Source organism: Rhamphochromis sp. 'chilingali' (genome assembly GCF_963969265.1).
Source record: "Rhamphochromis sp. 'chilingali' genome assembly, chromosome: 14".
In the NCBI taxonomy this organism is placed as follows: Eukaryota; Metazoa; Chordata; class Actinopteri; order Cichliformes; family Cichlidae; genus Rhamphochromis; species Rhamphochromis sp. 'chilingali'.
Genome location: NC_137941.1, coordinates 13091040 through 13105431, shown reverse-complemented (window position 1 = coordinate 13105431; position 14392 = coordinate 13091040). Strand labels below are relative to the sequence as shown.

At 41.7% G+C, this 14392-nt stretch overlaps 2 protein-coding genes across 3 annotated transcripts in view; one reads left to right on the top strand and one right to left on the bottom strand.

The window, feature by feature from the left end:
• erbb4b (erb-b2 receptor tyrosine kinase 4b) overlaps nucleotides 1-14392 on the top strand; it is a 359968-nt gene that overhangs the window by 270597 nt on the left and 74979 nt on the right. For both annotated transcript variants that reach the window (XM_080902240.1, XM_080902239.1), the window contains exon 14: nucleotides 2493-2586. In XM_080902240.1, the coding sequence (XP_080758366.1) occupies nucleotides 2493-2586 (94 nt within the window). The remainder of the gene's footprint in view (nucleotides 1-2492; nucleotides 2587-14392) is intronic.
• On the bottom strand, nucleotides 11160-12695 carry LOC308409462 (histone H1-like). Its single transcript, XM_080902243.1, has one exon. The coding sequence runs from the start codon at nucleotides 11914-11916 to the stop codon at nucleotides 11563-11565; it is 354 nt and encodes a 117-aa protein (XP_080758369.1). The 5' UTR covers nucleotides 11917-12695; the 3' UTR covers nucleotides 11160-11562.

Here is a 14392-nt window from a genome sequence, read left to right as displayed (position 1 = left end):
CACTCAAAAGCCTGCCATCCATGGATTCTGTCAGTGTTTTGATCTGTTCACCATCAACATTGCGTGCAGCAGGAACCACAGTCTCCCAGACACTGTTCAGAGAGGTGTACTGTTTTCCCTCCTTGTAAATCTCACATTTGATGATGGACCACAGGTTCTCAATGGGGTTCAGATCAGGTGAACAAGGAGGCCATGTCATTAGTTTTTCTTCTTTTATACCCTTTCTTGCCAGCCACGCTGTGGAGTACTTGGACGCGTGTGATGGAGCATTGTCCTGCATGAAAATCATGTTTTTCTTGAAGGATGCAGACTTCTTCCTGTACCACTGCTTGAAGAAGGTGTCTTCCAGAAACTGGCAGTAGGACTGGGAGTTGAGCTTGACTCCATCCTCAACCCGAAAAGGCCCCACAAGCTCATCTTTGATGATACCAGCCCAAACCAGTACTCCACCTCCACCTTGCTGGCATCTGAGTCGGACTGGAGCTCTCTGCCCTTTACCAATCCAGCCACGGGCCCATCCATCTGGCCCATCAAGACTCACTCTCATTTCATCAGTCCATAAAACCTTAGAAAAATCAGTCTTGAGATATTTCTTGGCCCAGTCTTGACGTTTCAGCTTGTGTGTCTTGTTCAGTGGTGGTCGTCTTTCAGCCTTTCTTACCTTGGCCATGTCTCTGAGTATTGCACACCTTGTGCTTTTGGGCACTCCAGTGATGTTGCAGCTCTGAAATATGGCCAAACTGGTGGCAAGTGGCATCTTGGCAGCTGCACGCTTGACTTTTGTCAGGTCATGGGCAGTTATTTTGCGCCTTGGTTTTTCCACACGCTTCTTGCGACCCTGTTGACTATTTTGAATGAAACGCTTGATTGTTCGATGATCACGCTTCAGAAGCTTTGCAATTTTGAGACTGCTGCATCCCTCTGCAAGATATCTCACTATTTTTGACTTTTCTGAGCCTGTCAAGTCCTTCTTTTGACCCGTTTTGCCAAAGGAAAGGAAGTTGCCTAATAATTATGCACACCTGATATAGGGTGTTGATGTCATGAGACCACACCCCTTCTCATTACAGAGATGCACATCACCTAATATGCTAATTGGTAGTAGGCTTTCGAGCCTATATAGCTTGGAGTAAGACAACATGCATGAAGAGGATGATGTGGACAAAATACTTATTTGCCTAATAATTCTGCACTCCCTGTACATAGAAAAAAGTGCTTGTATGAATTTGTGTGTGAACGGGTGAATGAGACGTGTTAAATAAACACTGAGTGCTGAAGAAGAGTAGAAAAACAATATATAAGAATCAGTCAATTTACCATTTACCAGACATGATCATTGTGAGGTTCAAGTACCTTATCAAGGGCAATTTCTTAGAGTTTCTACAAAATGTAAATAAACTAAAATCAAATTAAACAGGAACACTATTTATTTTCATTCACTTGAAGTGTATTGCTTTTTCTTTCCCTATAACAAACAGAAAGTAAAAGGAATACAGCAAATACAGGAAAACATATCATACCAGAACATTATGCAATGCCCTATAAACCGTAAGTATCCATGATATCTTCCAGCTACATTTCAGCCTTTATTATCCCAAACAGCATGCGCTCCGACAAAAGCTTACCTTCCTTGCCTCTTGGAAGGTTTTATGAAGGCCGATGAAGCATAATTAATAGTAATATGATTTCGTTCCCACTGGGTTAGCAAAATGTATTTCTATAGCCAAGAACATTCTGTGTTTCCTCACTGGCCAAAAAAAGTACCCCAATTTAATTTTCTTCTCCTGTAGTGACGAAGGCAAAGTGCCAACTTAGTAGCAGTTTGGTCAAATTTAATGCCTTTTTCTAGGCCACTCTGGTGTTGCGCAATTATAAAGGGATTGGAGAAAGTGAACAACAAGACACTTTATTTGATTGATTTTTGAAAATGCAGCACCCCTCCCAGGTCCTGAACCTTTTAACAGCACTGACCCCCTGAGTGCTGGTTTCACTATTAAGGATAGCTAACAGGTAATAATGCTTGTGGGTATCACAGTTGTATGTATGTTTATGTGTGTGTGTGTGTGTGTGTATTATATACTATAATATAGTATATTATAGTATATTATTGCTCTTGGCAGGGTTCCCTCCACTCTGAATTGATTGATCAGTCATTAAAAGCAACAACACTAATTCACAAATGTGCTTTACATAAAGAAAAGGTCATTGCATTGTTTTGTTTGTATATGTGTATATACACATGCTGTCCCTACAAATAAAGAGCTGAGTTGACATACTTTTTACAAGGACATATCAGTTCGGTTAAAAAATAAATATTAGTGCTGTTTTCTTTACACCAACTACCCCAGCAAAGAGACACATTTAACTAAAGTGGTTGCTTCTGCTATCAAAAAAATATGTTTTGGGCCCCAACTTGTTTCAAATTAATGTTTGTCTTTCTCTTGTCATCCATCAGACTGACTCTTTCTCTCACTTTTCTCCATTTCTGTCAGGGATATTCGAGAATATGCCAATGGGTCAGTGTGCGTAGAGTGTGATGCCCAGTGTGAAAGAGCTGACGGTGACTCTTTGACCTGTCTTGGGCCGGTAAGTTTTCTATTACATACAACAATTTTAAGGCAGATCAAATCATTATGTTCATACATGTATTCTTAATATAGAAAGTGAACGGGGCTGTTTAAACAATTCAAATATGCTTCTGAGGAGCGCGAGAATATTGTGCATCATAAGTAGTAAGACAGTAACAATACTGTATTTTTGAAAAATGAACTTTACTACGATGTATAATCAAACCAAAACATGACAGATACCATGATAACATAAAAGAAACATTGGAGGTTGGAGTTGTTGTAATAAAATAATAACTAAACAAATAAATAAAAAGGTCAGAATAAGGAAGTATATTTGTATTCCCAACAAACTTTAACTGTGCACTATTTAAAAAAAACCCATCAAATTATTGGAAGATTCTTTTGGTAGCAGCTGCAAATAAAATATTAAAAAAGGGGGAGAGTGAAATTCCTGACCTTCATTTCTCTGTCTCTTGCGAATACAACACCCACAGCCACATCAGTCCCCTGACCCTGCTCTTTCTCTTAAAATCTTATCTTGCTGTTTCAGAGAAATGGATGATTCGGGACAGATGTAAGCCAACGGGTCCTTGTGCTGTCTTTTGTATCCCATCACACCCTGTCTGACAGTCTTGATCACTATAGTTTAGAAGTGTGGAACCCCTCCAACCCCCCGTCTTGCCATCCCAACTCAGACACGCACAACAAAAACAACAATATTGTTTGTGATTAAGTGTATAAGACACAACAGAAATAAACAGATTTGTTTGCTGAATCCTTTTGAAAATGTTTTTGGCACTGGAAGCCAGCGTAGTATTGACCGATCATGTATGAAATCTAAACTTGACTCCATTCAAGACCTGGCTAAATCACTACGGTAACTTATGCTGAACACGTAACCTGGTTAAGAGCAGGTGATGTTCAGAGTTTTGGTTTATTTCTTTACAATATATTTTAAGTGTGATATAGATAATTAGCTTCACATTGAACGTAGAAAATTATTGGCAATGCACACGTTTACATGCGTTGCATAGTTACAGTAACTTCATTAACCTGGAGACGAATCAGGATGTTGTGTGTTGTCCTGTCAGCCCCTCTTACAGTGTATCATTTTGATTAGTATATTAGTCTTTCCCTCATCAGGTCTGCTTGTTGTTGACTCGCTAATTTGCGCTGCTCTCTGTAGAATGCGGGTCACTATTGAAATTAATTGGATGTATCTGTGTTTATAAATTAGGGCATTGTTAGTAACTTTCTGCTACTATCCACATATTTTTTTGCAGTTGTGGCCTCAAACTAATTTGCCCCACTTAGTAAATTTGGCCCTTAATCATTAGATGATAGCCAGCCGGTTCACATAGTTCGGAAGGGGGAAAAAAAGGAACACATAAATTATTGTTGGCTCAAATGCTGTTGCTGAAGTAGATTTGTTGTTTTCATTGTCTTGGTTATCCACTTCATGCCTCAAAAGTCCCCAGCCCAGTTTCAGTACAATAAAATCACCCAAAGACCTTTCCAGTCCAACTTTTGAGAACAAATATTGCATTCAAAACAATTATGCATGAACTCCTTGAATAGAGCAGATGTGAAATGAGTAGCTGCAGGAGCCACATTCTTATTGTCCGAAATAAAGGTCGTCTGAAATGATCTAAGATTGGAATAATCCTTCAACCTGTTGGAGCGTGTGTCGATCTCATATGTGCAGCATGGGAATCCAAATGGATTACAGCAATCATGTTATAACTACAGAGAGTAATTGCTTACAGCTTACAGAGAGCGATCTAATGGAGTTAATGCAGTCTAAAGTATAAAGACTGAATTTCTCATAATATTCATAATTATAGGCTATTCTGTGGACCAAATAAGAGCTGATGGTAGATCTAGTGTGTTTATGATTTTTATTAGATATACAAACACGCTCAAATCATTCAAAGAGTGGAACATTCATTCATTTTTACAACAGGCAGTTAAGCCAAAGTCATGTTGATGTCAGACTGAAAATCTCACAAAGCTAAAATACACATTCGAAAATAGATCTGAAAATAAACCAATAATATAATTTTATAACCTGAAAATCCAAGAGTGTTTTTTTCCTGTCATAACTGATCTTTTTAAGCCCAATACAGCCCATCATATTTCTTGTAAGTGTAAGTTTAAAAAGGAGGACAAGTTTAGTGTTTGTAAATTCCAAATCTGCCAAACAGATGAAGAAGCACACAGTATAAACTGTGAGCAGCATCCAAACTTCACTGTATATATTATAAAGATGGAAAACGCTGGTCTTCCCACTCCAGGTTAGGAATTATTTGCTGCCTCAGATGGAGGAGTTTAAGTTTTTCAGGGCCATGTTACTGATGGATTGGTGCAGCATCTGCAGTGATGTGGACTGTTGATTTACTCTGCATTTCTATACAGTACACAACTTTAGCAACAGATGCTGGTTAGCAAAAATTACAGAAACAAGCAGCAGATATGAACTTCCAAACGGTATCTGGGTTCTACGTTAGATACAAAACACAGAGCTCAACCATTTGAGGGGAGCTGAAAGTGCAGCAGCTACTCTTCAACATCTAAAGAAGCAAGCTGAGGTGTTGCCCATTTCACTAGGGCACCTTCTGAATACTTCCTATACCAGGTATTTACATCAGATACAACTGTAAGGAGATTTCAGGCAGACCCAGGACACACTGGAGACATTATGTCTCCCAGCCAGTTTAGGAAAGCTTTGTCATATGCTGAGAAAAGTGATGGAGTGAAGCGGACCAGTTAGAAGCTTTCAGAGCCTCTTGCCCTGTGAAAGCTGGTTTAGGCTACAGCGCCCCCATGACCCTAAATTGGATAAGTGGTTAAAAGGATGGATGGACTTATTATCCTATTATCAACTTATAAATGACTCTCTGCAGCACTTTGAACTTAACTCTTAATCTTGAATGTCTGAAATACCCATCCTCTCTCTGACACTATGCAGTAGCCATCTATGACCATAGTCAGTGTTGGGAAGGTTACTTTTAAAATGTATTCCATTACAGATTACAGAATACATGCCCCAAAATGTATTCTGTAACGTATTCCGTTACGTTACTCGATGAGAGTAACGTATTCTGAATACTTTGGATTATTTAATATATGCTGTTTACAACTACGTGAATGTACTATTGCTGTGATTTATTACTGTTACTGACGGTCCACGGCTCCGAACCGTAGTAAAGGGACCTCTGACTAATATGGTGGGTTCCATGTTGGGCTCGTAGCCGAAAAATAGCTTTACTTTGTTGTCTGGGTCAACTTTGTTAGCCAGAGACAGAGAGAGGTGTTGAAAGGCTGCTCCAACGGAACTTATTGTTTCGGAGGAAAACACGAACACAGCGTACAGTCGAGTCTTAATAGCTTACTTACAACTGGGCTCCTCAGGCACTCTTCTTGGCTGCAGTGGTTATTATTATATTTACATGCTTCCAGCTCCCGTTTCTGCTCGATGACAGCTCGTACTTTTCCTTTTTCTCCCTCCTCGCGCTCACAGACACATAACGGGTATGGCAGTCCATTCTCCCTGCAGCACGGACTACACTGCCCATGAGGCTACATTCTTTAGAGCTATACCTGTAGCATTCTGCCTGTTAGCTTAGCACAACAACAACAACAAAAAGGCGCTCTCTCACCCAGGAAACACGCAGAGAGAGAGCGTCACCCTGTAACCATGGCAACCATAACGCTTCTGCCTGAAACAACAGAACATAGCTGTCAAACAAAACCCAAACAGTCCTGACCTGTGACAATATGAAACAGGAAAGTACCGCCGTGTAATCCATTTATTTCAACAAAGTAACTGTATTCTAAATACCACCTTTTTAAACGGTAACTGTAACGGAATACAGTTACTCATATTTTGTATTTTAAATACGTAACGGCGGTATATGTATTCCGTTACTCCCCAACACTGACCATAGTATAAACATAACACACAATAGTGTCAGCGGAAGGAATGTTACGCCACTCATTCAAGTGACTTCCTTACTGTCAACTGACTGCAAGTTTCCTCAGTCTTATAAACAGTACATTTGCATGATGACTAAAACTAGCACCACTGACTAAAAATGGGCCGTGAGGTCAGTTTCATGATTATTAATATATAAATTGTCAAAGGGGATTCTTTCACCATCTCATGGTGCTTTGGTTGCAGTCATTTCTCAACTCTGTGTGAATAGTGCTCATGGCCATTGATCAGTGGTCATGACATTTGGCTGAGTGATGAAGCGTTTCTGATAGGTTTGTAGCTTGAACCCATCCGCTGGAACGTTGAAGACAATATAATTACACTGCTAAGCAAGACACAAATAGGCAAAGTTCTTCATGTTACTCGTGCACGGGAGAGACCGGACAGAGCGCCGTCCCTTCGCTTGACCCCAGTTGCTCTCGTCCGTCCCCCCGTAACACTGTCCTTTTATTGAGGTTACATGAATATGCATAGGTTCATTAACATACGACGTCTACATACAAACAAAGAGTACCTTGCCTGTGTGTGTGTGTGTGTGTGTTGCTGATCAAAGGGTCAAACATCCTTGGTCAGGAAGAGGGTAGACTAGACCCCCCCCGGTGAGGAAGTCCAGCAGTTCATCTAAACAGAAAAGCACTTAGACTAGAACAGACGTAGCTACGTTAATCCTACCATAAAACAATTAAAACAAGATGCGACCTCTTCCCGTGCTCCCAGGATGTAGGTGTGCATTCTAGTGTGGAATGCACACCAAGCCTCTGTAGCCTGTTAAAGATCACACAACTTATCACTACACAATTGATTATACACCTCTAAGCATCTATGGTTAAACATTTCTAAGCATAAATAACAATCAACAATACAAACTCTAACATTCCCCCGTTTTTGACCTTTATGCTAGAAAGTTCCCAGTTATGCATACCTCATGTCTGACAGTTTCAGTGCAAACATTTTTTTACTCAGCATATGTCAAATCACCCTAAATTACTGTAAAAGTTACACAGTTTAATAAATGTATTAGCAGTTACCCCATTCATTGAGCTCATCTCATGGCAAACTGCATCTTACGAGCAACCAAAGAAATTGTTAATTTAATAGTGAAACCAAGAAAGTAACATTTTCAAAAACATCTCAGCTTGGTGATGCTTCCTCCGGGTGTGCAAATCACATGTCTCTCTGCAGAGTGGTTTGAGTTCTGCAGGGCGTCATGAATGTCTCTTCTAGTTGTTTCGTTGTCCATAGGACCAGAGTCCAAATGTATGTAGAATAAACATTCAAACATACCAGTTAGTTTTGTTGTTTGTCAACATGGGTCTCAGCTATTTCCAAAGCTGCAGACCTCTCAGCACTCTAGTTTTATGGCCTCCCATCACCTCACTTCAGGCCTTCATCCTGCGAGGGGGATATTTATGACTCCTTCATTGTCCACGCTCTGCAGAGAAACACCTCTCTGGAAAGGGTGCAGGGTTCAGTTGTCTTACTGCTGTTATGATCCCAGCAGCCTTCAGAGTGTCATCGTATGCACAGTATAGTGGCACAGCATTAGGTGATGTTCATAGGAAACTGCTGTCATCACCACCATAGCTTCTGGTTCCTGTGCTTTCACAGAATCATGATGTCATCCTCGAACTCCTTCTGCGCTGTCGATGGAGCTTGGCACGCTCCCCTCATCCCACGAGTTTTCATGTTCCAACGCTGCTGAAGGTTTAAGGCAGAGCACGTCATACACCTTAGTTGTCTTCCTCAGCGTCAATATTGAATCTTTCATTTTATTTAAAATCTCCTGGAAGCTCAGTAGCACAGCTCTCTGTGTGATGTCTGCTGTGCTGAAGATGATCTCTGATCCTCCTGAAGCCTCTCTCCTGGCCTCAGCTCCCATCTTGTGGACGATCCTCTCCTCTATTTTGCAGGCAGTTTCATGGTCCTTGCTGTGGCTCCAAGGTCTGATCTCATGATGGGCCCCAACCAGCTTGACCTTTGACCTCAACCACTGCCTGGCTGTCAGCTATGCCTGGAATGGTTCACGCTTCTCACTGGGCCTCTGAAGATTTCTCAGGAGATTACTGCTGCACCTGTATTTCCTTGCTAAGAAGAAAAACTTCTATTTGGAGAGCATGTCAACAATCATCAAACCACATTCTTTAGTTCAGTGAACTTCACTTATAGGCCATCAAAGCCTCATCTGAACATGGATGCACCACTTGCATAGGTTTAATACTTGTAAATAAACGGCTAATCACACAAATCACTGCAACAATAATCGTAAACATTGTTTAATGTTAATCCTTGCACTCCACCTCTTGACGCATGGACATTCCCATGCGTCAACTCACCAAACCTGTATCCCTGTCCTAAAGAAAAAGATTAGCTAGATCATGTCCCAGGCAACATCAGGGCACCTCCTCCGGAGTAGCTCCGTAACCCTGCAATAAAAGATGTTAGCGTGTGTTGCATATTAAGTTTGCTTAACACCTGGCTCTCCCAGGAGCCTGCATACACACCATCACGGCCTGGAAAGCAAAATCTGGAAGTGAAATCAAACTTCATACCTGTAAACAATTGTATCATAAGAGTAATAAGCATTCAACATCAGCAAGACAAGTGTCATGTGCAGGTTTTCTCAAATCAGTAACTACAACTATTACCCTAATCCACCTCAGACATGGATTATCCCATGTACTCTGTTAACATTAATGTAATCAGTGACTTCTCTTAAGCAAAGTCACTCCACTCATATATTATTATTATGGGTTCAAAAGTGGCCAGCAAATGAGCCCATAATAAACTATTCCATAATTACCGTAATCTCTTATTTGTTTTACTCATGTCACTTGTCCGCTTCAGCTGAATCTTCTAAATGCAGTCTCAGAAAAACAAACATTAGCAATACACATTGACCATCCTGGTGGGCAGGCGTCGGCCATCCACATTCCAGAGGTGCCATAAAACACCATAAAGTTAACACTCGCTGTGGAAAAAGTAACACTGGTCTCATCACAGTATGTCTCAAACTATATTAATTTCTCCATCAACATATAGCCTGTAACTACAGTTCTCTTCACACATAAACCCAGAAATCTTATAGTAGAGAAACATTAGCCAGTATTCCTATAAATCACATGATCAAACACATGAAGAACCGTAATGCTGTAAAAACGAAAATGCAAATGTTAGCGCTTGCGCAGGCGTATGCATACTTTGTCACAGTTATCTCTGTGAGCACACAAGCTAGTGAATGACACACACATAGTAAATTCACAGACACAGAAAATGGCATTTAAAATGTTAAATCATCACGCAACCTCGAGTGTTGCTGTCATCTTTCTGCTTCTGTAAAGGGAAGCACACACAGACTCATCTGCACCCCTGCCAGGCGGGGGTCAACTTCACACAGTCGTGTTACATCAGTAAAGTCTTGTCAGCTTTTGTCAGCTTTTACCAGTCAGTCAGTTTGTTTTCCTTTCACTCACTCATTCATGCATTCATTCTTTCTTTCTTTGCTGATAGTGGAACCTATCGTCGCATTTAGTTTCCACTCTCAGCAAAATGACGTCATTTCAAAAAGAAAAAGAAGAACTTTAGTTTGGATTACATCGCTGAATCCTTTTGGACTGGGACTGTCATTTAATAATTGTCCCAAATAAGTGGCTTTCTCCAGAATCCATTTAAATGTGGAGAACTCACTTGGCACAATTTTCTCGACGACGTGTAGCGCTTTTAATTCCCGACGTGCAGATCTGCTTAAAGAACAGAGATTATCGAACAAAACTTTCAGTGCACTGTGAAAGTATCAAAATAAAAAGGCCTTGTTAAGTCATGACACAAGCTCCTCATCTCAGGAGGGTAAATCATACCATTAGCATGGTTCATCATACCATCATACTAATTGGCAGGCTCAACTTCACAACAAAAGAAAAATCATCAGCTAGATTCACTCCAAATCAACCATCAGCTGCACAAAACAACATAACCTTAATGCCTTATTAGCTATGAGTTTAATCCCCAGGTCTGTGCTCTTCACTCATTTAGGTCACAGATCTATTTTATTCAATTTTCCTTTTCCCTTCATCATAAAACATGTGACATGCTGTCATGCACTTCACAAAACAGTCTGTTCTGACGTATTCAGAGTTGTGTATCTAAATACAGGATTCACTCGCACATCAAAGCAGGAAACTCAGTGTTTTAGAGTCTCCACTCAACACACAACAACTCCAACACATCTCATTCACCCATACTAGAATTCAGTCACCTTTCATTAATCTAAAACCGATCAACTAATTTGCATATCAGCTATTAACCCACTAAGTTGACAGGACGACAGAAAAGCATGTTCAAAATAGTATCACAAAAGACAATTTCCCTCATACAGTAAATCACTTGTGCTGCATTAATCAAGCAGGAAGCTTCTCCCAATTTACTATATTAACAACTAAATTTATTGTCTGATCACTGGTTGGTGGTCAACCCAGGATCAAAGGTTAAACTGTTGTCCTGCAACCCAGAGAGTCAATTTTTTGCATTGGATACATTCAGTATTTAATAACAAGTGTCTGCTAAATTGACACTAATTTAACACTGATGAAAGATAACAAGCTAATTTTCATTACATGTGTCTGTGTTATTAGGCAGGTCTAATGCATGTCTGTGGAGCTGCATCTCCAGCAGAGCATGTTCTTAAAGCTGCCTTTCCTACACACTTCTCTGCTATTATTTAATCATTTCTTAACTAATGTGCTATGAGTCTTCATGAGTCATTTTGTGTTTGGAATTGTTAGTAGGGTTAATGCATGTTCTGCTTGTGTGTGTGTGATTTTGTATATGTTTCTATTTTCGCAATGTTTCAGACTCCGTCTCAATTTTCCAACTTAAGCAGTCAGTTTTCTTTTCCCCAGGTTTGCTAACCCAAATTTTGATTTCCCACATTAAATAATTCCTATGTGTTCTCACCTAGTCTTCTCACTCTGTTGTCCTCTCACTCTTTTGTCCTCTCCCACTTCAACAGTCCCGGCAGTTCTCCTTCAGCTTTGTCCTGTCTAGTAGCTGAAGTGCTGCTGCTGCCTTCTTGGGCGACTTCTTAGCAGCTGCTGCCGGTTTCTTGGCTTTGGCCGCGGCGGGCGTCTTAGCTTTGGTCTCAGTAACCCTGTTCATCTTGAAGGATCCGGAGGCCCCGGTGCCCTTGGTCTGCACCAGAGTGCCCTTCGCCACCAGACTCTTGATGGCGGTCTTGACACGGGCCTTGTTCTTGTCCACATCGTAGCCTCCGGCAGCCAGAGCCTTCTTGAGGGCGGCCACGGCTTTCACAATCAGCTCGCCCACACTGGGGCCGACCTTCTTGGGATTGGAAGTCATCGTCTTCTTCTTCTTGGCCTGAACCTCTGCACAGGGCGCAGGGCGTGTTTATGATGGAGCCTTTCCCACCACAGCGCCGGCACGTTGAGCGCATCATGAAGGGTCCATTTCTTTCATGTAGCTATGGTCGCTAGCCAGCATGCTAGCCGCATGTGGCTTGCCCGAGTCACTCAGTCCTTTCTGAGCATTTCGACATGCTGCCGCCGCAGAACCTGGCCTCAAATCCAGCAAGCTTAGCGCGCTGATCTCCAAAAAAGTCCCGAAAGCCAGAAAGACGTCAAATAAGTGTCTCGTGCTAAGCGCTCGAACAAAAACTCCTCTTCACGCCGCCATCTTGCTCGCCCTTCCGTGGAATTCATTCAATCAGACAGGAAGATGGGTTTGCTTTCTTCTTCTGCTGCTTTTGCTTCTGCAGCCTCTGCTCCGATACTGCCGCTGCTGATCAGGTTTTTTCAGGGAAGAGTGAGAGTTTTGAGACAGATCGTGCTGTAAATAAGTCAGCCAGAAACTTGGCTTGAACGTTTCCAATTGTTAAACTATAACTTTTCTTCCGACCGCTGCATGTGGAAAATTGATTCAGGTCTGCTTTTCACCTGAAAGTGACAACTAAGACATTTTCATTATTATCATCAATGCTTAATCAACACATATCTCTCTCTCTCTCTCGCTCTGTGTTTTTGTGAACAATCCTTTCTTAAAAGCAGAAAATGAAATTATAGTTGTTTTTTTGGTTGATCAACACAAAACCTTTTTCCTATGATTATTTTTTTTCTACAATATAAATTCTCCCTCTTATTCACGCTTTTTTTTAAAATTTACAATAGCTGGTGACCTGCAAAATCACCGCTGTCACTCACAATCAAAGGCAATTACTCTTGCACAGTGCACAAAAACACTGTGATGTCAGACACATTCACACTCACTTTGTCATCTGCATAAATAAATCATATGGCTGGAGATATGTGCCATGGTGATCCATAGGCATGATCACACGTTTATTTAATTATTTTCAACCCAACAAAACAAATAAACAAAAACATGATGCTGATGCTATGAACACCCCACACACAAGAGTCAAGATTCAGGAAAACTGCTCATGGAAACGCTGCACACTCCAGTTATCACAGTTATCATAGCGCTGTTTCCCTCTCTTAGAGTAGTTCTCAGACAGCTCTCGATCTGATAATGTGTAGCCTGCTCATCAGCTCAGAAGAAAAAAAAAAAAAAACTGCAACGCAACATCACACAGTAGTTGCTCTGCCCACAGCGGCAAAGTCTTACACTTTCATATTCAACTCAGCTTCTCCATCATGTACTTTTAGATGTTTCATACAGGGTTCAGCATATTAGTTGTTTTCACAGGTGTGCTCTACATCTCAACAATGGTTCATAATAAGACGACAGTCTTCCACACAGGTCAAGTGCCTCTATGCACTTCATTAGTTTAAATATTTACCTATATCACTTCACCTCACATGTCATCGTACTGAATTTAAGCAACCACAAGCGTAATGTAGATGACTTTTAACAACTATCCACCTCAATTACGTCTATGGTCTGGCACACAGGCTGAAGAGTTAACGTTTTGTGTCAGCAAGGGGTGGGGGGACAGCCACCCACCAGAGCATAGCTGCTGATGTGGGCTGGCCTTCTCCACACGCTCTTCAAGGCTGGTGTGTTTTCTGAAAACTTCTAACATTTTAATCTCTTCCATTTTTAAGCCTGCGATTAACCGCACGGCTCAGGTCCGCGTGAAACCCGCGTGACCGCGCTCGCGTGAACCCGCGCAGCTGTGGAGCCGTCGCTCCCTCTCTTTTTTACATAAATACTTTGTGCTGCCAGGAGCAAAGTCCAGCACAAACGTCTGTCTCCCTCCGACTCACTCTTGGTTGCTTAGAAACCCATGATAACAACAACAGTCGGTGTCACAGACCACGTGTTCTGCTCCGCACACACCCACACAACAACAACAACAACGATGACAACAAAAACAACACAAAATAGGCCTATCGTCCAGCACAGTCTGGACCCCGCGGAACCTCTCAACGCCCCACAAAGTGGCGGAGAACTCACCTCTCGCCACACAAAGTAGCGAGGAACCTCTTGCTCCACAAAGTAGCAAGGAACCCGGGTATCGCTCCACAAAGTAGCGAACTTCTCAACGCCTCACACAGTGGCGGAGACTGCACAACCACACGGTTATAGAGTCGGGCTCTTCTCAACGCCTCACACAGTGGCGGAGACTGCACAACGACACGGTTATAGAGTCGGCCTCTTTAAACTTACTTGGCGTTGCTTAGAGTGTAATATCAGCCCAAATCCCGCCGAACGTCATTCATCGAGGAGAAAAGACAGACCGCGAATCCACAGGAACTTCCTGGCTGACGTCAGTCTTTCAGCGTGCCTCTCCTCCCCTCGGTGAATGCGATTCCAGGGCTCCGGCATCGAAGGACCAATTAATGATAGGTTTGTAGCT

Excerpts from the sequence above, each read along its gene's own strand:
- LOC308409462 (XM_080902243.1), bottom strand. The coding sequence starts at position 11,916 with ATGACTTCCAATCCCAAGAAGGTCGGCCCCAGTGTGGGCGAGCTGATT.